This window comes from Chionomys nivalis, chromosome 4 (genome assembly GCF_950005125.1).
Source record: "Chionomys nivalis chromosome 4, mChiNiv1.1, whole genome shotgun sequence".
Lineage (NCBI taxonomy): Eukaryota > Metazoa > Chordata > Mammalia > Rodentia > Cricetidae > Chionomys > Chionomys nivalis.
The window spans coordinates 50,777,263-50,804,400 of NC_080089.1; the positions used below are offsets into that span (position 1 = coordinate 50,777,263).

General features: G+C 42.4%; 1 protein-coding gene across 1 annotated transcript in view; it reads left to right on the forward strand.

The window, feature by feature from the left end:
• Nucleotides 1-13,362: 13,362 nt before the first annotated feature.
• Arhgap20 (Rho GTPase activating protein 20) overlaps nt 13,363-27,138 on the forward strand; it is an 85,919-nt gene continuing 72,143 nt past the window's right edge. Inside the window, exon 1 of the mRNA XM_057767214.1 lies at nt 13,363-13,625. Within this exon, the coding sequence (XP_057623197.1) occupies nt 13,521-13,625 (105 nt within the window). The 5' untranslated portion in view covers nt 13,363-13,520. The remainder of the gene's footprint in view (nt 13,626-27,138) is intronic.

Consider the following 27,138-nt stretch of genomic DNA (forward strand, 5'->3'; position numbering starts at 1 on the left):
GGAATTTCTCATTTCTTCCTTTAAGAGTCTCAAACATTCTCCTGAAGTTATTTTTAAGTCATTTTATTCTGTTTCATCTATATTTGGTCATTCAAGTCTTGCTGTTGTAGGGTCTCTAGATTTTTTTTACTGGTGTCACATTGCTCTTTGTAGTGTTGCATGTGTTCTTACCTTGTCTACTCATCTTTTCCTCTAATTGGTGTGGTTGGGGCTGTCTGTGATTCTGGTGATTAATTTTATATGTGCCAATGGATCCAAGGCTCAGAGGGTTGTTCCTAGTGGTACAGTCAGTGCCATGGTTCTAGTTACCCCATTAGTTACTCTGTGTTCCTGGAGTTCTCTCAGTGTTCCCCGGGGTTTGCTTTGCTCTGGTAGAGTTTGCTGTCTCAGGTCTGCTCTGGTCTAGGTTGCTGGCTCAGACCTGTTTCTGTGAATGTCCCTGGTCTGGATCTGCTCCTGCGGAGGTCCCTGGTTTGGGACTGGTCCTGCAAAGGTCTCTGGCTCTGATCTTCTCCCTCAGAGGTCCCAGACTTAGGTACACCTGGAAATACAAAGGATCTGGTCAGGCCTATGCTTTCAGAGGTCCCAGACTCATGCCCAGACCCATCAGGGTCCTGGCTTAGGTCTATTTTCTTGAAGGTCCTAGATTCATGCCTGGACCCACAATGATCTTTGGCTCTGGCTCACTGGCTCAGGTCTGTTCTGGCTCAGGTCACTGACTCACTCCTGCCTCCACAAATATCCCTGGTCTGGATCTACTCCCTCTTCTGTGGAGTTCACCATCCAAGGCCTGCTCCAGCCCAGGTCTCTGGCTCACTGACTCTTATATCTTAAAGTAAGCCATTTCTATTAATCTGTGTATCACCATGTGGCTGTATCTTACCAGCAAGTCTCCAGTGCACCTCAGAAATAAGATTTTTATTTATAGAATTAGTTACTATGAAGATTTAACAAGCTAAGTTCTATTTTTCTTCATTTCAAAGAAAAAGAATCTTGTAAAACTGATTGTATATGTTAATATTGTAAGATAAATCAATTCAGACAGCTGAAAAAAAATTTAATCAGTTTTCTATAAATAACTATTTTCTATTCAATCATCAAAAAATAAGTAAATATAAACATGTTTTGTATTATTTATGAAAATAAGTTTATTCAAAATAATGATTTTCTACACTCATGCTCTTAACAGATATGTGTATATATACATACATGTGTATATAAAATAAATGATAGCTGATGTAGGAGGGTCGGTCATATGTCTATGCGTTATTTTCATTGGTTAATAAAGAGACTGCTTGGCCCTTTGATAGGACAGAAAATTAGGTAGGTGGAGTAAACAGAACAGAATGCTGGGAAGAAGGGAAGTGAATCAGTTGTTATGATTCTCCAAACTGAGATGGACATAGGCTAGAATCTTTCCCGGTAAGCCACCACCTCTTGGTGTTACACACATTAATAGAAATGGGTTAATCAAGATGTGAGAATTAGCCAATAAGAGGCTGAAACTAATGGTCCAGGCAGTGTTTAAATGAATATAATTTGTGTGTTGTTATTTCGGGGCATAAGCTAGCCAGGAGACCAGGAGCCGGGTGGCAGGAATGCAGCCCATTGCTCCTCACTACAAATGACACCCAACATCACTACAGAGAGCAATAATAACAGAGACAGGAGGAGGCTTTACGGTTATTTTGTACATGGTACTTTTGCTACCATAAAGTAATAAATATGGTGTTATTTGTAAGTTGATTTGGGTTAGCAATAAATATGTTGTTATTTGTAAGTTGATTTGGGTTAGTTATAAATGTAAAAAGCACTTAAAATATTTAAAAATCTGTAAGTAAGACATGGGCCTGTAGAAGACTGAGGCAGGAGGACTGAGAGTTATGGATCAGCTTAGGTTGTGTAGCAAAAAACTAAGACAGATTAAAAATTAATAGATGAAGAATAGATCAAGTTAACACCAATCAAAGAAAGCAGCAGTGGCTACACTGATTTTAGATTAAAAAAAAACTTTTAAAGCAGAGAAAGTTGTCAGAGATATTAAAAGGTTATCAGAGGATCTCGTGTTATAGTGAAAGGGCCATTTTTTCCAGAAGATGAAACAATACTTAATAGGTATATGCATCAAAGCAGGACACCAAACTATGTGTGACAATATAGTAGCAGTAGTAGTAATGACTGTAGAGTTACATATGGCTGCTAGGAAAAAAATCAAACCAAAATATTATAGCTAGAGACTTCAACACTTCCCTATCTGAAGTGGTCACAGTCAGATCAGTAAGTGCCTGGTTGCATCCACCAGCACCCTCAGTCCACAGGAAATAATGAGCATCCATAGACTGTACCATCCAGCAACAGAAAGCACATCCATCTCCTACTCACATAGAACATTAACCAAGAAAGGCCACATTTGGAGCCATAAAACACACCTTAACACATATCTAAGTCTAGAAGTCCAAGTATCCTCAGACCTGCAATGGAATTAAACTAACAAAGATAGAAAAATATCAAAGTCTGGTTGAATAACACATTTATCAATGTGTATGAGCAAGTGTCCTTGCAGTGTGGTTGAGCATTCTTTGGGTTTATACCCAAGAGCAGTATCATTGGTTCTTTCTTGTAGTAGGTTGATTCCCAGTTTTCTGAGATTTCCACTGTGGAAGCTGATTTCCAAAGTGGCTGTACAAGCTTGCACTCCCACCAGAAAAGGAAGAATTTCCCCTTGCTCCACATCCTCTCCAGCATGAGCTCTTGCTTGTCTTTTTTATCTTAGCCATCCTGACAGGTGTAAGATGGAATCTCAGAGTTATTTTGATTTGCATTTCCTTGAAGGCTAAGGATGTTGAACATCTTCTTAAGTCTTTCTTGGCCATTTGAGAGTCTTCTGTTGAATTCTCTATTTAGATCTGTATCAAATTTTTAGTTGGATTTTTTAGTTTTTTGATATCCAGCTTCTTGAATTCTTTATGCATTTTGGACTTGCTCAACTATGTTCATAGCAGCTTTATTCGTTATAGCCAGAACCTGGAAACAACCTAGATGTCCTTCAACCAAAGAATGGTTAAAAAAAAAAAAAACGTAGTACATTTAAACAGTAGGTTATTACTGTTTAAAAACAAGGACAGCTGTTAAAAAACAAGGACACAAGGAAATTTGAAGGCAAATGGACAGAACTAGAAAAAAAAGTCATCCTGAGTGAAGTAACCCAGACCAAGAAATACAAACATGACATGTACTCACTTATAAGTGGACATTAACTGTAAAATAAAGAACAACTGTGCTACCATCCACAGATCCAGAGAGACTAGGTAACAAAGAGGGTCGTGGATGGATTCCTGCATCTCCCTGGGAAGGATAAATAGGGAGGATTTGTGAGTGGACTGAGGGCAGGTTAGGATGGGAACATGAGTAATCAGGTTGGGGGTTTTGGGGAAAGAGTACTAGAAATAGGGTGCATTTGGGGATCAGGTAAAACCTGGTACAAGAGAATTTCCAAGGAATCTACAGGGATGACCCCAGCTAAGACTCCTAGAAATAGTAGTCTTAACTGACCGTCTCCAAAGACAAGACTGGGATCTACCCCAATTGTCACCAGAGAGGCTTCACCCAGAAACTGATAGAAACAGATGCAGAGACCCACAGCCAAACATTAGGCAGATGTCTGGGAATCCTGCAGAAGAAAGGGAGGAAGTATTGTAAGAGACAGAAAGTCAAGGGCACCACAAGCACAAGAAAACTCACAGAATCAACCAACCTGGGCTCACTGCGGCTCACAGAGACTTAACCAAGAACCAGGGTGCCTGTATGGGACTGACCTAGGCACTCTGCATGATGTAACAGTTGTGTAGCTTGGTCCTCTTGTGAGACTCCTAACAGTGGGAACAGGAGTGGACTCCAACTATTTTACTGACTTTTGGGACCCTACTCCTGATACTGGGTTGTCTTGTCCAGCCTTAACACATGGGGAGGTGTTTGGTCGTGTTGCAACTTGACATGCCATTCTTACTTGATATACATGGATGGCCTGCCCTTTCCAGAACAGAAATTGAGGAGTAAGGGATGGGAATGGAGGGGTGGGAGTCGGGGGGAGGGGGAACTGGGAGGAGAGGAGGGAAGGGAAACCATAAATAAATAAATAGATGGGTAAACAAATACATTTATTTTTAAACAACGAAAGAAATGTGCATGAGTCAAGGAATAAGTCTCAATAGAAATTCCAAGTTGTCTTTAATTAATTAAAAACGGAAAGCAATATGAAAATTTGTGGAGTGCAGTAAAAACAAAGCTCAGGAAGTTAACTGAAGTCACTGCATGCCATGCAGATATTTAAAGAGCAAGGATCTAAAGTCAGGAATATGTTTCTACCTAATGAAACTGCAGTTCGAACAAGTCAATCAGAAGACAAGAAATAATGAGAATTGATACAAAAATCAATGAAATTGAAAACAGAAACTCAATAGAGAAAAAAATCAATAGTCAGCATCAAGAACGAACCCTAATATAAACTACAGTCTGTGATCTGGCTCCTCAATAACAGCCAATGCACCCTGGGTGAAGGAGGCCGATAATGGGGGGAGGCTATTAACGTGGGAGTAGGGACATTTCTATGCTCTTGCTTTTTTTGTTTACTGTGAACCAAAGTTTCTCTTTAAAAAACATATACTTTGAAAAAGCTTTACATCAGAACACTGTAAAAGATTTAATATATTCTAAGCCAAGATAGAGAAAACAATGGGAAGGAAGCAATTAAGGGAGAATAATCCCCAGCACCCCATCCCCACCCCACTAAAATTGAGTGTGTAACCAACCAACAGTGTTCCTGATAGGGTGGACTTAACACATTAATTGTGGCAAGACAGAAAAAGATTAAGTAGAGATTAAGTAGGTTTTCTTTAAGCTGCAGAATTTATCAAAGCTTCTCATATACATGCTTAATAATGTACACTGTCACTTGAGCAGACTTTCCAAAACACACTTGGCTATGAAACTCTATATTCTCCTAGAGGATCTTAAGGGACTGGTGTTGCATATGACATGCTTTCTAAAATATGCTGCAAAGTGAAACATTGCTTTTGGAATGTCTTCATCTAACTTCTCAACTTCCTTTTATTTTGTGCACTGTTTTTTAAAATAATAAGCGCTTTTGCAAATTACCAGTATCATTCCTATAGCATATATGCAAAAGGTTGATTTTTAGCTGTATTTTGCCTACATAGTGTATGCATGTAAGGTGTGTGTGTGTAGTTATGTGTGTTTTAGACACATACATACATACACACGAATGTGTGGGTGTTCCCACACATGCAGACACCCCAACAAGGCATCAATGGTTTACTTCTCTGACATGGGATTCCCTCTGCATGTTTTATTACCATTGGTTAATAAAGAAGCTGCTTTGGGTCTATGGCAGCACAGAATAGGGCAAGGTGGGAATTTCAAGTAGAGATAGAGGCGAAAAGAAGGCAGTGTCAGAGAGACACCATGTAGCTGCTGAAGGAGACAGACACCCCGGACCCTTACTGGTAAACCATGTGTCTTGTAGTAAAATATAAAATAATAAAAATGGGTTGATTTAAGATATAAGAGTTGGTTAATAAGAATCCTGAGCTAATAGGCCAAGCAGTGTTGCGATTAATAGAGTTTCTGTGTGATTATTTCAGGTCTGGGTGGCTGGGAAACAAATGAGCAGCCTCTGCCTACACTTGTCCCTGACACATTGCTTTGAGACAGCATCTCTCTTGTTGAACAAGAAACTTAAATTTTTGACAAGGCTGTATGGCCAGTGAACCCTTCTTTCCATGTCCTTGATGCTGTGGTTACTGTCAGGGACAGTCAAGCTTGGCTTTTCAAGTGAGTTCTGAGGGCTGAGAATCAGGTCTTCATGCTTGCCAAGAAAGTGTTTTCACCCTGTGAACATCCCCCATCCCTTCACTTGTAATTCAAGGAAAAGAAGGGTTCGCACAGCCCTGAAATAGAAGAATCATGTTGGAAGGACACATTCCCATGCACCTCTGTGGAGAACTGTAACACAAGCTTGTAGCCTGAACTAGCAAACCTGCAGTCAGTCGAAACACCTAGGAAAAGGGGCAGGAACCCCAAGTGATTTGTGGGAAAGAGAAGTGTCACAGATTGGGATTACCCCTGAAGAGTGGGCAAGAAAATGACTCATGCAGTGGAGAATGAATGATTAGTTAATTAATTTTCTTTCTGGCTCATGAAGCAATCTAAATTGTGATGGAAAACACATTTCTTCTGCCTTTTTCTGTTCCTTGTTGAGCAATCAAGTTGTTTTTGTAGGATTAAGCCTTTGACCAGCAAGAAAGATAAGTAGGATACGTCATATGTCCCATGAAAATGGATACAACACCGTTTATGGTCACCAAAATTTAAAAAAAAAAAAAAGATAGTGCCATTGGATTCAGCGACTAAAAACATGGGCTTCAGCTCCTCGACTTGATGCTGGCTCTTGCATTTCCAAGCTATATGTATTCTAATAAGTACTTTAATACCCCTGAGTACCAAGTTGTCCGTTTATGTAGCAAGCATAAAAATGCAAGTCACTATGGGGGGATAATGGTTTCTTGAAGTTTGTGATATTATAACAAATGTTTATTATAGTCTTTAATGCCCAAATCTTTAGCTCCATCCTGCAAAGTTATCTCCTATTTGGTGATTAGATATGAGTATTACCATGTTATTTTGATATTCCAATGATAAATATAATCTGATTTGACTTGGGAAACAATCCATATTTGGTTCAAATCCTAATTTTCCTATCTCAATGAATTAAAAAAAAAAGAAAAGAAAAGGACATGACTGCTTGTAGGTGTGGTGGAGGAGATGGTTTATATGTGGGGGAGCATACAGAGCAAGAGACATAGATATCTGGGGGAGTCCAGACTACATGATCTTAAGTCATGTGAGGAGAAGAGAACAGGAAGGGAGAGGGGAGAGAGGATAATTAGGTGATTCAGGCAGAAGGCCCAAAAGAGAGTAGATGAAAAATGGCTGGATTATATAGGGAAGGGCAGCCCAGCCCCTGGGATGGAAAATTTAGGGTAAAGGGCAGGATATACCAGCCAGGAGGAACCCTGTAACAGGTAGGGACTGAGGGATGCTGGGAGAACCTGGTGGCAAGGTCCACTTTAATGTGGTAAATAGATAACTCAGCCTTTGGCCCAGGTTTGAAACCTAACACTCATCAACCCACATGATTAGTTTTGAGTTTGCCTTTGTGTCTAAAATGAGCATAATGGGGACTGTAAAGAGCACTTGCTGTTCTTGCAGAAGATTCAAACTCAGTTCCCAGCACTCACACTGGGCAGCTCACAACCATTGATAACTCCAGCTCCAGGGCAATCCAATGCCACTGGCTTCCGTGAACACGGGCATTCATGTGCACATAACCACAGAGACACACACATATATACACAGTTAAGTTTTTTTTAAGGATCACAATAATACCTGTTGCATCACAGGAGATTGAGTGAGATGCATATAAAGCTTACCTGACATATGGTAGGCACCCAGCAGATTTCAGTCCCCCGTTCACATTTCCTAGAAAGTCAGTGTCTACATTTTTACTCTAGAGTCTACAATCTTGTCCTGAATTATTTCTCTAGCTTGAGTTCCTAGCATATCTCCTCTTGGAATCCTTTCTTTCTCCTGTCTCTAGATCCTTCTTCCTCTGCACCCTAAAATCTCTTATACTGGGAATATATTCATTGTGCAAATATCCTCTTGTGAGATTACAGCCAAAAGAATAGGAATAAAGCCCCATGTCTGGTCTTGATCTGTCTTACATCAAAGCTTATAAACATCTCAATCCCAAGACACAATGTTGTCACTTAGACAGCTTAGAGCAGCCTCTGTGAAACACAATTATTCCTTTGCTCTACAGAACTGAGGGCATGGGAAAAGCTTGAGTGTAGTTCAGAAAGAAACAAGAATACATTCCTGAGATGCAGGCAGGAAGGTCTAGGGGAAGCTTTGTAGGTTGGGTTTGGTACCTAATATGATCCATGTTGTATAGCAGACATCAAAATTCCATTCCTTGGGGGTGACCAAGTAATACTCCATTATGTGTGTAAACTACATTTATTTGTGAAAAATGCTGCTAAGAATACTGGCATAGGGTTACCTGTTACAATCATTGTTTCAGCTTGTGGGAAGTATATACTTCAGAATGGAATTGCTGAGTCAAATGTAATTTAGGTTTAAGTTTTTGAGAAAACACCAAATATACTGTTTTCCAACCCCACCATTCATGAATGATGACAGAAAAGTTTTACAGGGTAGTTCATAAATTTTCTATATGTATGGCTAAGAGAGAAGACAAAGGAAATGTCTCAGATTCTCAAATATGCAATGTAACAGAGGATTTTGTGGTCAACTGTGTGGCACTGTTTGTAAGTGACTGGTTTGGAATAAAATTGCAGGCCATTGACTGGATTTGAAGAGAGCAGAAATAGGATAGTGAGCTGGAACTATAAAGGCACATGATTGCAGGAATGACCAAGAATTGGTGAGGGGTGGAGCAGCTGAGAAGTTAATGAATTCAGCTCTAGACCCAGTGAGGTCTGGGTGTTCACAAATCGGTGAGTCTATTAGGTACTCAACAGTGAGCTGGGTTAGAGATAAGGAACTCATTAACAGTTACCCAACTAGTACTATATGCAAGAATATGATATGACTATGACCACACACAGTTCCAAGAATACTTGGATGACGGTAAATCCTTGAGTGTTTCTAGGGTATGGAAGAAAAAAGAAATAAATCTATAAAGATCATTGATGTGGACATCAGGAAGAAGAAGAGCTAGTGACTGTCAAGGAGAAAGCCCTGGCCAAGGTCTGCCACACTGACTCTTACTAGTATTCTCAGTTCTTTTCCTCTATTGTTGTTCACACTCATTTGACAAACCCTTTCTCAGAATGAATTCAGTCCACTTTCCAGAATCCCCAAAGAGAAACCCTACCTTGACTATGTACCTTGACTATCCATGACTATGTACCCTGAACATGACTTCAACACAGTCTTGGCTTTGATTATTCTTCAAAACATATTTAAAGCATTTTACTTTCCATCTATCCTCCAGTACTCAGATGCTTCCTTAAATTCTCTGCAGAATTTACTGATCCCCAAACTAACCAGAGAGATGTTTCCTGAGTCCCTAACCTCAATCCGTATTTAGAGCCCTTACTTACAATGTCAGGCAAGCTTTCTGCCTTACCCACAATTCTTTCCTGCTCAGCTTTAAAATAGAAATCAGTGATGTTGTTCTGTATTATTGGCCCCAGCATCTTCAGCTTTTTTATCACCCCCTCCAATGCCTTCCCTTCAGTATTTATATGAACTGACTTGGCCCACCTAGATTTCTTCTCTAGTTTCTGCCTTCACTTTCAACTCAGCCGTACCTCTAGACAGAGTAATGCACATTCATTGTATATCTTCCTTCTCATTTGTAAACTCTAGCCCATTCATGTCCCTCCAGCTGATCGTAGAAGGTCATCAGTACACGCACACATGCGCACAACACACAGCTCCTGTTGGTAAATACAATAGAAATTTCCAGTCTTACCCTTCTTGATCACTTTTTCTTTTTTAGAAACATTTTCCTCTGACCTTGTTCGCTAACTGAATATTAGCATCTCTCTTTCCTCACCCTTAGCAGATCTCGCCTCCTGCTTCCATCTCCCTCTGACAGGGGCTGTTTTGTTTTTCTTTCTATCCTCTGCTAACCTAGAAAGAGACGCCTTCAATCCTCCTCCTTTCCTCTTCCGGATACAACTTAGTCTCTGGCAGCTTGACTTCTTGCAGTCTAAGACCCCGCCCACTATTTCCCTTCTCCAAAAACTGTTATATTGACTTTAAAAATGAACCCACTTGGTGCTGTTCATTTTTCTCTGAACTCATTATCTTCCTCCCCTTCCTAGTTTTTCACCTCCATTAATTTACCAGTTATTCTCAGTGGCGACTATAGGTTGTTATATTAGAAAAAAATCATATATCTAGTTGATTTCTCAGAGAGTTTGAACCTAATGTGGGCAAGTTATTATTTTTTAGAGAACCCAGAATTATACTAAAATATTCTGATTTTTATACTTGGCAGCACTATGTTTTAAGTAGGTGTATCTGGACTCGCCCTGCAGGCCATCAGTTTGCACTGTGTGTCTAGGGTATTTGGAGAGCAGCGAAAGTGACTGCTGTGTGCATCTTGGTATTTATAAGAACAATGACTATCAGCTCATCAAGTGCCCGATGTCATTGTCCTGCATATGAAGAAGCATTGCATGAAGTTTCTTTGATAGTTAAGTTTCTTCAATACTATTCATTCTGATGATTGGCAAAACACTTTGGTTTCCTTCTTAGCATCTATTGTAGGCCTGCTCCTGGTGTTTCCCTGTTGCTAGGTGTTGGCTATTCTGAATATTTTTGCTTTAAAGCTTGTTTTACAATATTCTAGGTGCATCCTGCTTCTCTCAGGCACTGTTCATCACGCTGTTCAATGGTTTGATCATCAGTGTCATGCTCTGGTGTCACTGCTTTCTACAGCATCGTGTTTCTGGGGCATAAAAAAGTGGTTTGACCATCTATACTATAGAAGTACTAGTTCAGGGTGTCTCTTCCTCGTTATAACATCTCTTCCATACTAGACAGAGTAATGATGGTGTTGAAGATGGTTTGTATAATACTGCATTATTCATTCATATAGAGAAGTTTTTGAAAATTGCTGACAGCATATATACTTGGGTGCCTGGAATACAGAAGAAAAAATACAACCTTTTCCCTTAAGGCAAGCGAAGATATGACATAGTATAGTGTGGCGTGAGTTATTCAGAGAAGATAACCTTTTTACAGGACAGAAAGTGGGCCAAGTGGTTAAGAAGAACAAGGGTTCTGGAGCTGAATCATCAGTTTCCAAGTCACCAACTAATCTTAGGAACACTGTTTAATGTCCTCGCGGCCTGCTGTAGTCTCACACGTGAAATGGGGGGATAAACAGAACCAATCCATCAGATTATTATGGAGGGAGGTTAATTATATCTGTAAAATGCTTATAGTCTAGCATAAAGTAAACACTCAATAAAGGTTTCCTGTTGCAGACGCAGAAGTTACACTCACCCTGGGTGTGGGAAGGGAAGCAGTCTGGAGATAGATAAGAAGTTGGGGAGACTTTTCTCAGGTAGATACTGATAGAAATCCTGAGGATTTCCAGAACAAATATTCCACAGGTGATGCCTATGCCCTGGATACTAGACATTTCAGGGTCAGGTCACAGGGTAGACATGTAGATTGAAGATTTCCCAGGCTGTAAGAACAGGTTCAAAGTCACAGCGGTGTGACAAGTCAGGGTGGGCTTCTGGAAATATGAAGAATTCAAGGCGGCAGAGAATAGGGTGAGGGTTAAAAAGACACAAGAGACAGCAAGAAATTGAAGTGGGGGTGGAGTATCAGCGTTTCATACTGTACTATGGCATTTTAGATTTGTAGTCGGCATCAAATAATGCTTCCGCAGGGGAGTGATGGGATCAGAGATGAGATCTCCTGTCACCTGTTCCAACCCCAATTTCTTGAGTAGCCTTGCCTCAAAACTTAGGTTGTGGGTGGGGGTGTAATTTTCTGTGCCAACTTGTACTATTTAATCTCGGGAATAAAAACACAAATTGAGCAGTGAAAATTTTCCACGTTCCCAGTAAAGAAAAGAGCACCTTGATTTGGGGCACTGGGTCTTTTACCACAGAGATAGGGTCTGAGTGACAGCCCACACTCTGATCACCCTTCTGGATCTTTCTCATATCATTTGTGTGTTTTCTTAGTTTATTTAATCTAACGAACATTTATTGTGTTAGACACTGCTTTAAGTGTTGGGAGTCAACAAAGAACAAAAAGTCTACATGCTTGCAATTCTCGGAGCTAAGTGAACTATTTGGAGATAAAATAATTGAAACAAAAAATGAGGCAGATTAAGAGAAGCTGGGCGTGTCCATTCACCAAAGAATTAAGAGATTAAGGAGCCCTGAGGATGATTTCAAGTCAATGAACAGAACCACAAAGCCCTCTTTAAATGTGACACAAGCTAGTGGGGGGAGGAGTCCCTTCTCTGCACAAGGGCCACAGCTGCACTAGCCCCTTATGCACAGACGTGTGAATGTATAACATTTATGAGATTTATTAAGCTTCCCTTTAACAATGCGGTATGGACAGCGCCTAAAATTAGCCTGTATTTCCGCAACAATTTGGGGGTTTGGTGGTGGTGGTGTGTGTTGGGGAGTGTGGGAGGGGGGCGGTTTCACAGCATCCTCTAGCTTGAGACACTGCCTGCCAGAGTTCGATTTCTTAGAATCTGCCCAAATAACAGCCCAAACCGACTGGAACCTCTATCTTTTTTCCTTGTCATAAAAACAGGCCAAACCCATAACAACCTAGCATCCTAGCTGTGTCCTTAGTGATTTTTTTTCACTAGTTCTAATTCCAAGGAAAGAATGCCACCTACCGAATCATTCCCACCAGCAGCCAGCCCTGCAAAGCGCGAGCACTACTTAATCCTGGTGTGTTCCAAATCACTACTGATTATTATTTAGTCAAAAAAACAAAAAAGAGTCACTATATGGGCTATCAGGAAGTTGGGCTCTGAGTGCGGTTATCTGATAAACGCTTCCACATATTGTCGCCTTCTCAATAGCTATACCAAATTTCAACCTCTTCTCTGCCTGCATTTTCCTTTTAATTGGGCTCTCTCCTACAGAATGCAGGCTCTCTGCAGCCTGCAGAAGCCGGTGGTGCAAACCTGCAAGGGAAGGGGACTTGACTGCTTGCTGCCCTGAGACTGCAAAAGCCACGACCGGCCGAGGGTTTAACTCAAACAGGCTTAGCTAGCAAGCCTTTGAGATTGCACCCGAGGTCGGGCGATGCCACGGGGGCTTCCAATTTTTTCCGACTCTGTCACGAGGCCTCGAGCGGGGAGGGGGTGGGGGGTCCCTTCCGCAGTCCCCCGCGAAAGCGAGGCTAGGCAGGTGGACCCTGCAACTCCTCGGAGCGAGCCACGGTCGCTTCGGCTCCCGCGCTGCAGCTGCGCGGGAAAGGACGCGGGTGGGAGCGACCGAGCGGACGGGCGCGCGGGGCTGCGACCAGAGGCCGCTGTACGTGGCACCCGGCAGCGAGGACTTCGGACCAGGCTGGACCCAAGGCGCCCAACGAGGTTGGTGGCTCCTTCGGCGAAAGCCAAATGCCGAGAACTCGCGGCGGCGCGCACGGGCGGCTCTGGGAGGGCGGCGGGGGCGGGGCGGGCGCGGAGGGGCGGGGCGGGGCTGGCGCTGACGGACGGGTGGGCGGCCGCGGGGAGCGCCAGCCCGAGCTGAGTGCGGCGAGCGCGGCGAGCGCGGCTCGGGCCGCGGTCCATGGCCCCGACGGGAGGCGCGCCACCCGCACCCGCACCCGTATCCCGGCGTCCGGCCTGAGCGGACCGCGCGGCGCAGCCACCCTGTCCTGGGCTTGGGATTGGCTTGCAGATCTTCTTCATGGAAGCGATGTCTCCACAGCAGGATGGTCTAGGGGGGCAGCCGGGGCGCTCCTCCTCGCTGACAGGGATGTCTCGCATCGCGGGAGGCCCCGGCACCAAGAAGGTGAGCCGGGGAGGGGGGCACGGGCGCGCGCCTTCCACGCGTGCCTGGCGCTGAGAAGGGTTAACGGTCCCTGCGAGGCGAGGCGGGAGGGGGGGGGGCGGTGTCACCTCCCGGAATCCCCTGCTCCCTCTGGTGGAAACCGGTCTCGGAAAGCCCCTTGCCTCCCACAGGTCCCTCTCCACCTCTGACCCCTGAGGTGGCCTTGACCGGGCAGCCTGGGGAAGGTAGGGGGTCCGGGAGGGTACACGCCCAGCCCAGGCCTCCAGGGGTGTCAGAGATGGGTGTCGTGGGCCACACTGTGGGACCCGGAGATTCGTTCAGCTGGCCTTGACCTAGGCTAGATAGTGGCGGGTGGGCAGCTTCCGGAGGTCTCAGCGGGGCGTGGGGGACTTGGCCCGGAGCCACCTCCTGCGAGGGGACCCTGCAGGAGCCTATGGGGGCGGCGCCCTTGTTCCCTGTCACGCCGTGGACCGGTGTGGACAACTACTTGTAGCATTTGCTTGTGATTGACTGGTCCAGGGTGCAGAGGGAGGATTTCGATGGAGGTCAGGTGTCTGCAGTAGGTTCCCGAGCAAGTGCACTGTGGGCCTCGAGCTTCTGGGCTCCTGGGAATTGATTTGGGTATTCCTGTAGCCATGTCTGTCCCCCCTTCCTCCAGCACAAAACCTTCCGATATTTGGCCATATTTGTTCCTTACGGTGGTGCTGCCTTTCCCAGCTTCTCTGGAAACAAGTTGGGATGAGAGATCATTCTAGATCTTCTCTAACAAATATGTGAAGACGTTGCATTGCTATAATTAGAGACTCAAGGGGATACATCGGCTCCCTGCATGTACGGATTTTATGGCCTGTCATTAATCTTCCCACTAGGATGGTGGGTTGGCTGGAGGTCAACGCAGAGAGGTGACATCTGTGTAGAAATGTATGTGAGCTCCCAAGGACCTTGGCCCTGTCGCAGAGCCATCTATGGGTGTCTGTGAACTTGATGTATGGGCAGGAGTGGAGGCTCAGTCTTTGATGTCTGGAGACTGATGTTTGTCCTTGTCTTTTTATCACCCTCCCTTCAGAGATGGAGTGTGTGTGTGTGTGTGTGTGTGTGTGTGTGTAATTCGGTTTTTCCAAATAAAACGTGAAAATGCCAGGATGTCCTAATTTAGAATGGCAAATGAACATTAAGCAATTGGCATAGATTTAAAGCATTTTCTGTTTTTGTAAACCTAAGGAATTAGGAAGAATCAAGCATTTGTTTTCCTGAAGTGCGGCCCCTCCCCCGAGGCTGATTAAGCATGCTAGCATAGGAGTGGTGGTGGGGAGGAGCCTCAAAGAGTAGCTTTATCATTTTCAAGCCTCAGTTGTCCCATAACTGAAGGGTGACTGTGCCCTTTTTCCTATGTTCTTTTCTCTTAGCACAGCCACTATCATAGCACACACCATGGTGTCCTTCATTAGAAAACAGAAAGGACTAGTACATTGCCTCATCAATCTGTACTTGCCCAAGACGCTGAGAAAATTTGAATGAATGAATGAATGAATGGTGGCACATAGGCACGATGGTGTTAGCACTTAGTATATATTTCCCCATGCTTACAGTTGACATTTCTGTCCTGGGTTGCTCAAGCCGGTAAACTAGACTGGGCTTTCAACACCTTTCCTTGCTCTGCAACAGCCAATCCATCAGAGCAGCTACTGTCCTCCCAACGTGTCTAGAATGTCTGCCCTCCATCCCCACTGCTGCCACTGCAATCCAGGCTACCCCGTAGCCACCTCGAACTTGTGTCTTTGCAGAAACTGCCCCCTGACAGCTTTCCTGTCTTTCTGTGATCCGTCTGCATTTAGCAGCACCAGGATTTTTTTTTTTTAATTTGAATTGATTGGGGTGTTCATTTGCTTACAGTTCTGAAAGAGATTCATTTTGAATGAGTAGTAAAATGCAGGTCCTTTCCCTGGGTCCTGACTACTCCCATCCCTTCACACTGCCCCCTTTGGTATGTTCTTCAGCCACGTGGGCCTTCATTTTCATACACCAAGTCAAATTCATGGCTATTTTGAGGTTGTTGGTGTTATATTCCCTTTGCGTCTGCCCCGAGAGTTGGCTTCCTAGAGGTCTGTCTGTCTCCTTCCTGATTAAATGGAAGCCACCTCTAGACAGGCTCTGTGCCTTCTGCTTTTTTGGTTGTCTCAGCACTGTACCTGGCATTTTCTCGTCTACTTGTTTCTTTCCCATTACCGGCACCCTCCCAACTGTGTCCTCAAAGCTAGGGCCTGCTTCACCGTAGGTGTTTCCTAAGCATTCCTTGGGTTCTGTAAAGCCAAGAGCAGGAGCCGTGTGGCTCTTGTCCTTAGAATCTGTCATTTAGAGAAGGACCACCAAGCCTTAAAGAAACAGGTAGAAAATACTTTAGGTTTGCAGGTCTCATGGTCCCTGCTTAATTCTTCCATTACAGCTCCAAAGCAGCATGGACAGTATATAAATGAGTGGACTTGATTGTGTTCCAGTAAAACTTTATTTATAAAAACATGTAGCAGAGGCCAGTGATACGGCTCATCAGCACTTGCTGAGCAAGCCTGGAAACGTGGGTTTGATACCCCAGAGCCCACAGTAAGGTGGGAAGAAAGAACTGATTCTACAAAATTGTCCTGTGACCTCCACACACACAGCACATACATCATTCACACACAATAATAATAATAATAATAATAATAATAATAATAATAATAATACATACATACATACATACATACATACATACATACATTCATACATACTCTGTAGTTCCTCAGGCCCTGGCAGGGAGCAGTGCTTTTGGGTGGGACCTGGTCAGGTGATGAACTTTTATCTTCAGTGTCTAGTTGAGTAGTCGCTCATGTCTGTGCAACTCCGGAAGTGTGGATGGTACAGCTACAGAGTTTAAGGCTCCCTTGAGTTTATCTGACAAACAATAACCTAACATATTTAGAATTTATCAGTCTAGGGTATGATGCACATATTCACTTAGAAAACTTATATCCCTAAGAAATCATCCAACTGCTTTATGTCACTATAGATTAAATGTGCATTTTCAGCTTACATGAAATATGATTTTATGTTTGTTTTTGCCTTTCTTTCACTATAATTTTTATCTCTATCCTTTTTTATTTGTATGTGTTGATTGCCTTTCATTGCAGAATGATAAAGATAAAATTTTTTTTTTTGATTTTTGATTTTTCGAGACAGGGTTTCTCTGTGGTTTTGGAGCCTGTCCTGGAACTAGCTCTTGTAGACCAGGCTGGTCTCGAACTCACAGAGATCCGCCTGCCTCTGCCTCCCGAGTAAGATAAAATATTTTAACTTGGGGGTTTCATATTTCATATGTTTTAGATTTTGAATTATTTCCTTATGTATAAGTAAATCATTGTGGATGACATTCAGGTCTCAATATAAAATTCATTCGTGTCTCATAAGCACCTTATATGCATAATCTGAAAGTAATTTTGTTCATTGTTTTTAGTGTATTTTGATCTTCACCCATCACAGGAGATGTGGCATAGAATGTTCCTCTCTCTCTCTCTCTCTCTCTCTCTCTCTCTCTCTCTTTCTCTCTCTCTCTCTCTCTCTCTCTGGTATTTTTATTGAGCTATATGTTTTTTCTCCTCTCCTTTCCTACCCCCTCTCCTTCTACCCCTCTCCCATGATCCCCACACTCCCAATTTACTCAGGAGTAGAATGTTCTTCTCATATCTTATATCAATAATCAGGAAGTTTCAGGGTGGAAGCAGTTTTGGATGCCAGGTTGGGAACTATGGATGTTTACCCACTCATCTGGTATCTGGATTGCTTCCATTTCTTCGCTGCTGCGAGCCCCCACACCCCGCTCTGCATGGACCCATGCTTTCTTTGGGCAAATACGTAGGCAAGGGATGACTGGATCATAGTTAGTCATATACTTGACTCTTCAAAAAACTGGTTGCTTTGTTGTGAAGTGATTTTATATTTCCAGTAGCAGTGTCTGGTAATCCAATTTCCACTCACCAACACCGATCACCTCTCTCTGGTTCATCGTCCTTCCTCAGGGGTGTGAAGTAGTGCCTTGTGATCTAGACCTGTACTCCTCGATGATTCTGAGTATCTTCTCAATGCCTGTCATCCACACATTCCCTTTGGAGAAACTGCTCTTTATCTTGCCAGCTTTTGTTGGGTTGCTAGCGTTTTTTATTACTGAGGTTTGAGAGTACTTTATACATTCTGAATTCAAATCCTTTGTTGGGTATGTGCTTTTCAAAATATTTTTTCTCTGTGACCTATATTTTTTTATTTCTGTAGCCTTGTTTTTTCAAGAACAAAAGTTTTTCATTTGGTGAAATCTAACTTGTTCTCCTTTTTTCCCTTTAATTGTCTTCATTGTAATCAACTTGAATTTAATTTAAATTTATATAATGGTTATATTCAGTGGTTACAGTATTGGGCAGCAGGTTAAGAGGGAGGGCTTAAAACAGTAACAAAACTATTATTAAATGCCTTATTAAAACACTATCCTAGTAGCAGGCCCACAGCTTTAATCCCAGCACTCAGGAGACAGAGGCAGGTGGATCTCTGTGAGTTTGAGGCCAGCCTGGTCAACAGAGCGAGTTCCGGGATAGCCAGAGCTACACAGATAAACTATGTCTCTAATAATAATAATAATAATAATAATAATAATAAAATAATAATAATAAAACAAATAAAAAACAACAAAACCAACTACGATCCTGATTTGAACAGATGTAGGTATTTAGATGGACGCTCTACACTGGACTGTTGAAGGGAAGGAAGGCCTGTTTAAAGTGCCCTTTAATTCTGTAAAAGAAAAAGACTTACATAAAACGGGTTTCAGAACGTGGGGGCAGCATCAAGTCCAGAGGTATTAAGGTGTGTCTGTTTGAGCAACTAGCCTGTAGGTGTTTTATAAGAAGTCAGACTTTTATTTTATGGCCTCATTTATTATTTTCACCATAAGAATTACCTAACTGGATAACTTGCCTTTATTTGCTACTCACAAGATTTGCTGGTTTTTAGAGAAAATCCCATCTAAGTTAGAAGACAATTTCTGTTGTTGGGGGCTCTTCAGAAGAACCTACAATAAATTTATGTAGCAGTTTTTAGACTGGGGCTCTCAAATGTAGGTACAGTATACACATGACAATTTAAATTCTCCTGGAATAGTATGTTCTTGGGGCATGTCCATATTTGTCCTGGACTGTCCTGGAGCCCTGGAAGCCCATATTAGAGTCACTTCGGTGTTAAGAATGATTTGTGTCGTACTCAAGCTCACTGACCCTTTGGCTTTGCTTAATAATTAAAACCTGTTTAATGGGTCAAGAGGTATTGGAGTAGGAAGGAGATTTGTAGGCACAGAAAACCAGTCAAAGGAAAATAGCTTGAAAAAATAGTTCTAGCATCTCCAAAAGCAGCAACTGCTGTCACACACTCTATTGTTCCCTCTCTGTGCATTTCCTGGGTCCAAATCTGTTTATAGCATTTGGTGGGAGAACACCCCCCACTCCTCAACCCCCACCCCCACCAAGAGCTGACTGCTTTAGCCAAGTGTGTGTCTGGTACTGGGCCTTGAATGAAATGCCTTAATAGTAAGCTTCAGTCTTACTCTAGTACCGAGTAAGACAAGCCCCTGTTTAAAGCGTCTCCTACTGAGCCCTTCCCGGTGCTACTCACAAAGTGAATTGCCTGAAGTCAAGGAAGAAGGATCCTTTTGTTCCAGCCACTGCATCCTCTGGGTAATGTTAGGTAAACATTGACTAGTAGTGACCACTGCTGCCACATTCACAAGCCTTATTATTTGTGAACCTCTCTGGGTTTGTGCCTTGATGTCTGCCACTTTCCAATGCTTCATAGAAGGAAGGCAGACGTATTTCAGGAGCTCTTCAACCAGGCCTGATGTCTATGTTGATAGCTCAGCCTTGCCTACTGTTGGAAAGCCTGGCCCATTCTGAACATAGTCTCAAGACTATGTTTCAAAGATCTGTGTGGATGCCCCGCCTCCTGTGTCTCTGATGACTCTGCTGTGCAGGAGGATGTGTGAGAAATGTCACTGAAAGTTACATCAGTAAACTTAGAAGTCTTGAGTCTGAGTTAAATTATATGCGTGTATATGTCTATGCATGTGTATGTGTGTGTGCTGTGCATGTGTGTGTGTGCAGGTGTTCACATGCAGAGGCTAGAACAAGCTATTAAGGGTCTTCCTTTATGACTTAATAATGCCTTGTTACCTTGAACCAGTCTCACTGACCCCAAAGCTTGCCTTCCTGCTGGGTAAACAGACTGGCCAGACAAGGGAGCTCCCACGATCTGCTTGTTCCAGTGCTTAGAGCTATACACACAGCCGTGCTCATCTTTATAGGTGGCTATTGGGGATTCAAACAATGGGGGATCCTCATTCTCGCAGCACAGTCACCCACTGAGTCATCTCCCCAGCTCCATTTAGTTCAATTTGAAGATCGAGTCTCATAGATTAAAATGGGTAGTTACAACTCATAGACCAAAAATTCACAAACCATAGCTACCTAAAGAGTGGGTGCAATTTCTGTTGCTAGTTTTGAAATGCAGATTGCAGTGAGGCAATGCTTGCTTCCAGGGACTTCAGCATTCTCTCGGGTTATGGATTATCAGGGTCTGCAAGACAAACAGCAACACCTTTGGTGACCTAAGAGGAGCAAGAATGCTGAAAATGAATTGTTTCCTGTTAATGACTGAGATGTCTCGATTCTTTCATGGCTTGTGACCTTGTCAGAATATGTTGGATTTTTTTTTTTTGATTGTAAATGCATCATAAGTCTGCACCACACACAATTTACTGGGGACATGTAATTATACAGCTTATATTTTTTTCAACCTTTGTGGTCACTAACAGTGCTACCAAAAATGTATAAAGACAGTGTATCAATATATATATGAACATACACTTATGTCATATATCTAGTTTTTGAAGACACACACACGCATATATATATACACATATACATAATACACACATTATATATAATTTTGTAACTCAGTTGAACTGCCTTGAAATACACCCCTCATGTCTCCAGAGATATGATAAAATACATCTAAAATAAACTTGACTTCCCTGCTGTTTCTGTTGGTTTTCTCATATTCAAGATTCTAGAATTCTACGAGTCGCATTATGTTTAAGACACAGAGAGCAGACCGTCCATGACAGTCACAACTCTAATAGTTGTCTGAAACTAGGACAGGGTAATATTTAGTCTTCGCTCTTGTATGGGAGACTCTGGCACCATTTGGGGACAGGAGCAGCAGAAGAGGTCACTAACTTCTGCCATTCAACCGGATGGTGCTTGCAGGCAGCACAGCCCAGTTTATTTTAAGTTTCGTCTCGGCTGTGTTTTCTTCAGGACAAGTTTAGATTAGAAACATCCAGCCGACAGCAGAAGCAACCCCATCAGCACTGCATGTCTGTGTGCACTGAGCAGCCCTGACCTAATTTTGACAGACACCTGTCACACGGCATAACTGGATGTAGAAGTTGTTTTTAGACATCTGGTCACTCAAGAGGACTCTGAGAATGGAAGGTATGTGTCACCCCAGAAGCTCATGTATCAAGATCTAGAAAACTCAACTTCTCCGCAGCCTGTGTTTGCCCGCTTTACCTGGGACTTTGCTTGCAGCAAGGAACGCCTGAGAGTCTCTCTTTTGCCTCCCCAGTCACCATTTTACATCTGACCTTGAATAGTAACCACTCCCAGATGATACCACAGAGAAATCTGCACAGACTCTGATCTGTTTCTCTTCTCACTAGTGCACTCCGGATGTTTTTTTCTTTTTTGATCATTGTATCTTTTGGATTTGATCATGCTGTCTTTTGTCTCTGCATGTGGAAAATGAAAGGCTATACTATAAGGCTCTCTGATCACTGCAGTGTTTATCATACCTTTAGGCCCTTAGCCCTCAGACAGGTGGGTATTGAGATGGTCTGACTGCTGCTGTCATGGCTGTAGAGGTAACTATCTTGTGGTGGCCATGATGTGAAACTCTGCAGCAGAACCCTGCTCTGTAAGGCAAAGAGCACTGGTGGTTGACCTGTGTACGTGAGTGCTGCTGGAAGGGAATTGTGGCCAAGGGTTGGAACCAGTGGCTTTCACAGAAACAACAGTCCATGCGGTTCAAACGCTGGTAGTGATGATAGGGCAGAATCCATTGTGGAGAGGGATGGAGGTAGAGAACAACGAATGTGTAAGGGACATCGTGATGATCGCACTTGCTATAAACACTCCTGGAAGTCCGTGCCCCAGTATCACAGTCCCTTCCAGTCCAGGAATTTCATACAGAGGGAGAGAGAAATGGGGGGTGGGGACAGATATTGGGTCAGTTTTAGAGAAAATTTGAAAAATTATGTCGTGAAATTTGGGCTCAGATTTAAGGCTGGGATGTCTGCTAGCCTAGTGCTTACTCCTATAGTGTATAGATTCTTGTGTTTGTTTTTGTGCTTGAAAGTAATGATTGTCTTGTGGAAAGAACAAAGAGCCAAAAGTAAAACTGTTTCCATCCTAATGTCAGCTGGAATGTTAATCTGTTCACAGTAGTCTTTACTGTGATGTTTATTTGAGCTAAGTGGTGAGACTGGTTCTGGATGGAACGGTTTGTGAGCAGATAGAATATTATATTTAGCACAAGCTGAATTGACAATAGCTGGGACCATCAGCTTGCCACCGTGGTCAAAAGCTTGTTGTGATAGTAAGATCCAAAAGCAAGGTACAAGGTTAAAAAAAAGTTCTTTTCCCACTGCAGAGCCAGTGTTTTCCCACTCTAATTGTGTAGTGGCTTGAATACGTCTCCACAAATAAATACTGCAGGCATGCAGGGAGTGAGAGAGAATACACAAACCATCCACAAAAGGATTACGAGTCAAATTGGAGTACACTAGTTTGTAAATTTGATCCAGTGTTTTTCTAGCTGTGAAAATCTGTGCTTTAAAATATTCCCTCAAATCTCTCATTTTAGTGTTACTCTTGTTTACTTTAAATGCTCAAAGGTAATGTTAGCACCATTTCTGTGAAGTTTGATTGAAATGCTTGCATTTTTATCTCTAAACAAATCATGAAAAATTGCAGTCCACCTCTGACTTAAATTCTTCATCTGATTCCTTACTCTTGATAATGTTTATTTCCATTTACTCACTGGGAAAACTAAGAATGGCCAGGTCTGGATTCACATGTGGAGGTGACTAAGACATTGTCATTGCACTTGGTTGACAAGAAATTAAAATTCTAATACAAACCTCTAACAAGAACCTATCTGTGGCGTTTACAAAGAAGGGATTCTTTCTAAAGACCTGGGAGGGGGGGATCCCTGTGGAAACATGTTCCTATTGAAGCTTCTTTCAATAGAAACATAAACATAGTTTCAAAGAGTTTAGATGGCGTTACCCTATAATGGGGAAAGGACAACAATGTCTCTTCCAAGAGTATAGACTGTCAGATAAAAAGCCCAATGCCAGATATGTGGTTTCCCTTTTATGAGCTTTGGTTTGGTAAGGTTCTATAGACACATTGCCCCCCCCAAAAAACAACAACATGACATTGTCGTGGCTTTGGGTTGCCCTCCCGGACTTGGTGGAGAGATCCAATTGCCAAACACACTACAATACTTGAGTCAGAGACCATGGAGGAGTAAAGCTGCTGCCAACCTGGAAGTTTCATCCCTACTGGCTAGCTTTCAATTGGCTGACAGACACTATGTACATTACCAGAGGAGAAAGGTAATTGACAGTTGTAGCCAGCTGTGAACCTGTGAGCTACAATGATGACTGGCCCAACAACACGTGCCTACTAGTAAAATTGGGACATAAACGTTATGGGAGTAAGTAACCATTTTCTGATTGAATGTAAGGCCACAAAGTGAAACTCATGTCTGCTTCCTTTAATTGTCCCCGAGGATCTGTAAGTCATAATTCGTAGTAGAAACTCTACTACTATTATTCTTCTAAATGGACATAGTATTCAGCTGTCTTCTTTATACCCAGAAATTAGTGCATGTCTCAGCCCTCATCAGAGAACCTTCTTTGTGCAGTTACAACAGTTAGTACAGAAACCTCCAGATGGCCAACATTCAGAGAAGGAAAGACTGTGGTGTGGCCAACTCAGAATGAGACATCTGTCTAATACCTCTTCCCCCCAAGCCTTGAGGGTCTTCTTGTAAGAGGGAGAAGAAAGATTGGAGGAGCCAGAGCTGGCGAATGACTGCGTTAGAACAGTGTTTTCCAGACATGACAAGGCTGATATCCTCATGAACTCAGCAGCTGTGACTGCCAGACAAAATGCAAGCATGGGTGGGGTCCGTAGTCCCACTCCGAGCTGAGGAGCTATTGGCAATGGAGGCTGCTAGGAGAAGTTGGGTCGGTTTACTTCGGGGAGCAGCCCTTGAGTTACTGCCCATGCTCCAGCAGATGGCCTGCATTCACCCACATGCTGGACTAAGTGGACTCAGTGGATTGGTTTTTTGTTTTGTTTTGTTTTGTTTTGTTTCTTTAGAGCACATGAAAGTTGGAAGGAATAGTGGTTGGGAGAGGGAAGAGTTATAGGAAAGGAATTGGAGGCAAATTTGATAATAATTTTAATATTAAAATTCAATATTTTTAAAGAGACAAACACTTTTAACGACCCAGTATTCTTCGCTAGAAACTATTAGAACAGTAGTGGTTCTCAACCTTTCTAATGCTATGACCCTTTAATACAGTTCCTCATGTTGTGATGATCCCTCAACCATAAAATTATCGTTGTTGTTATCCCATAACTGTAATTTTGCTATTGTTATGAACCATAATGCAAATATTTTTGGAGATAGAAGTTTGCCAAAAGGGTAGTGACCCACGGGTTGAGAAAGGCTATACCATAGGGGAAAGTGTATTTTGCTCTTTCCTTTACTGAATATCTTTTTAAGCAATAAAATATGAAAAAAAAATTTCTGGACCAAAAAATGTTTTTGAGTTGTCGAAAACGACAGCTCTTTCCTTAAGCTGACTGTTTGTAAGTTTACTCTCCTGCATGTGTCCACCCATGTTAGCCACCCGAGGGGCTCATGTGCAAGTAATGGTAACCACTCTCCGACCCAACAACTTTTGATGACTTGCCACTAGAACTCCTAAGGGGTGGATGGCAGCAAACGCTAACAAGCGGGCAGGCCAGTTCTGGAGTTCACGGGAGAGCTGCCGAGCCATTCCACACAGAGCAGTCAGTTTTCCCTTTCGATGGTGTATACTGCAGGTGGTGGTGGTAGGAATATTCTAACTTCTGGTCATCAGTCAGTTTACTGGGACAGAGCCTAATGGTTTAGTAGACAACTAGTTAGATTTTTTTATTTTAATTTTGATTGAACACACAATTAAAATACTACACAGTTCACCAGCTTTAGTGTATGAGTCACTGGTTTCTAGATTGGTTCTTTAATTATGCATTGGTCTTAGGAAGCTTTGATTAACTCATAAAGGATCAGTACAGCTCTATTGTCTCCCACTACCTTGTCTTCCCAAGCTCAGGACAAACACTAATGTACATTCTGTTTCTGCAGAGTCTCTTGTCCTGAACAGCTTCTATAAATAGAGTCCATAATATATGGGCTTTTGTGACTGTTTTACCTACATTAGCATAATGTTTTCAAGGTTCCGGCATGTCATGTCATAGCACCTGTCACTCCTTCCAAGTAATATTCCATGTGTAAACCTGTGATGTTGTGTTTATTTATTCATGAGCTCGGGAGACATAGAGTTGTTTCTGTAATGCTGCTATGGGCATTGCTGTGCAAGCCTTTGTGTGGGCACACATTTGCATTTCTCTTGGGGGCATAAACTTGGCATGAATTGCAGGAAAAGGTCACTGTTTGTAGGAATTTTACCTATTTTCAAGAGTAGCTTCCCCAAGTTGGAATGAGACAGCGGTGGGTAAGAGTCCTGTGTCTCTGTAAAGAGAAAATTTTCTTATTGTTGCCATCCTAGTGTGGATAAAATTAGTAGCTCATTGTGGCTTTTATTTCCCTGGTGGCTAATAATGTTGAACAAGTTTTCATGTGTGTTCATATGTCTTTGTAGAAATCATGTCTTTCACCTGATTTCTACTTGGGTAATTTGCCTCTCTTTCTGAGTTGTAATATATTTATATATAGCTATTTATATATTCTAAATACAAGCCACTTAACATAACTATAATTTACAAATGATCTCCATTCTCTGCAAGTATTCAATATTAACAGTATCCAATTTACTGGTTTTGTTCTTTTGCTGCTTGTGCTTGTGGTGTTGCATGAAGGAACAATTGATCGCAGTAACCGAAGTAGCTTGTGTTCTGTAGGATTTTTATAGTAACACACATCTTTCATCGCTTGTGAGTTAATTGTTGTATGTGGTATGAGATCCAACCCTAACTTCCTTCCTTCACATGGATTTATCCAGTTATCCTGGTACAGTCTGTTGATGGGTAATGAGTCTTTGCTAAATCCTCAGATAGTTGACCAAGTAGCACAACGTGATGGTAATGTGGTGCTTAAAGGATAGCTTCCAGTGGACAGCAATGCTGCTCACTCTCTAGTTGCTTTGCAGAGGATCTATTGAAGATCCTCCCTCCCCTCCCTCCGTTCCTTCTTCTTTCCTTATTTCGATGGGACCTCACAGTGTAGCCTCTAACTCACAGCCATCTTCCTACTGTAACCTCTAAAGTGAAAGGATTATAGGTGAGCGCACGATTCCTGGGTGTTTGTTTTCTCGTCTACGTGTTTGGGGATGGTGGTGTTGATGTGGTGAATGCCTGGACTTTAAAATTCACATCCCTCCCCTCCCCTATTTATTGACTCCATAGTCTATGCCACACATTACACTGATCTTTGAGAATGTAAAGTCAAGTTTCGAGAGATAATTGCTGAAGAAAGAGGGCAAGTTTGGAAGGGAAGGTAGTGCCTGTTCTCTAGAAAGCCGCAGAGAGATCGTGTCAAACAACAACAGAAATTGTATAGCTTTTGAATAGCACATTAAGTGAGATGGGAACACAGAAAGTTGAAAGTATGATGAATTCAGCTGATTGAACTGACTTAGGGTGGGAAACATCTTGCAGATTAGTTGGCAACATCACTTAAACTTTGAGTTATTTGTGAAAGACAAACCAAAACATGAATTACATGCTTTTCATTCCCATCTGCAGTTGTGACCTCTGTCCGTTTGCTCTTGGGCAAAATAGTTTTTTTGACCTGCCAAACTAAATATAGCCTCAGAGGAGACAGCATAAAAATCAAAGATTTCATTTCTCCCTAATGTCCATGCTCGGCTTATCAAATAAATGGCGGCTCGCAAAGCGAACCAGGTTTTAAAATGCGGTCACTATTTTCTTTTACACTTTGTTGTAAGATCGTATCCTATTTGGGGACAGTGTAGACAGAGATGCTAGTTCATGTTTGTTTGATTTTTAGCACACATAAAATTCTTGTTAATTTTGGAGCTGCTTCACACTAGATAGATGGAAAATATGAAGCACAATTTCCA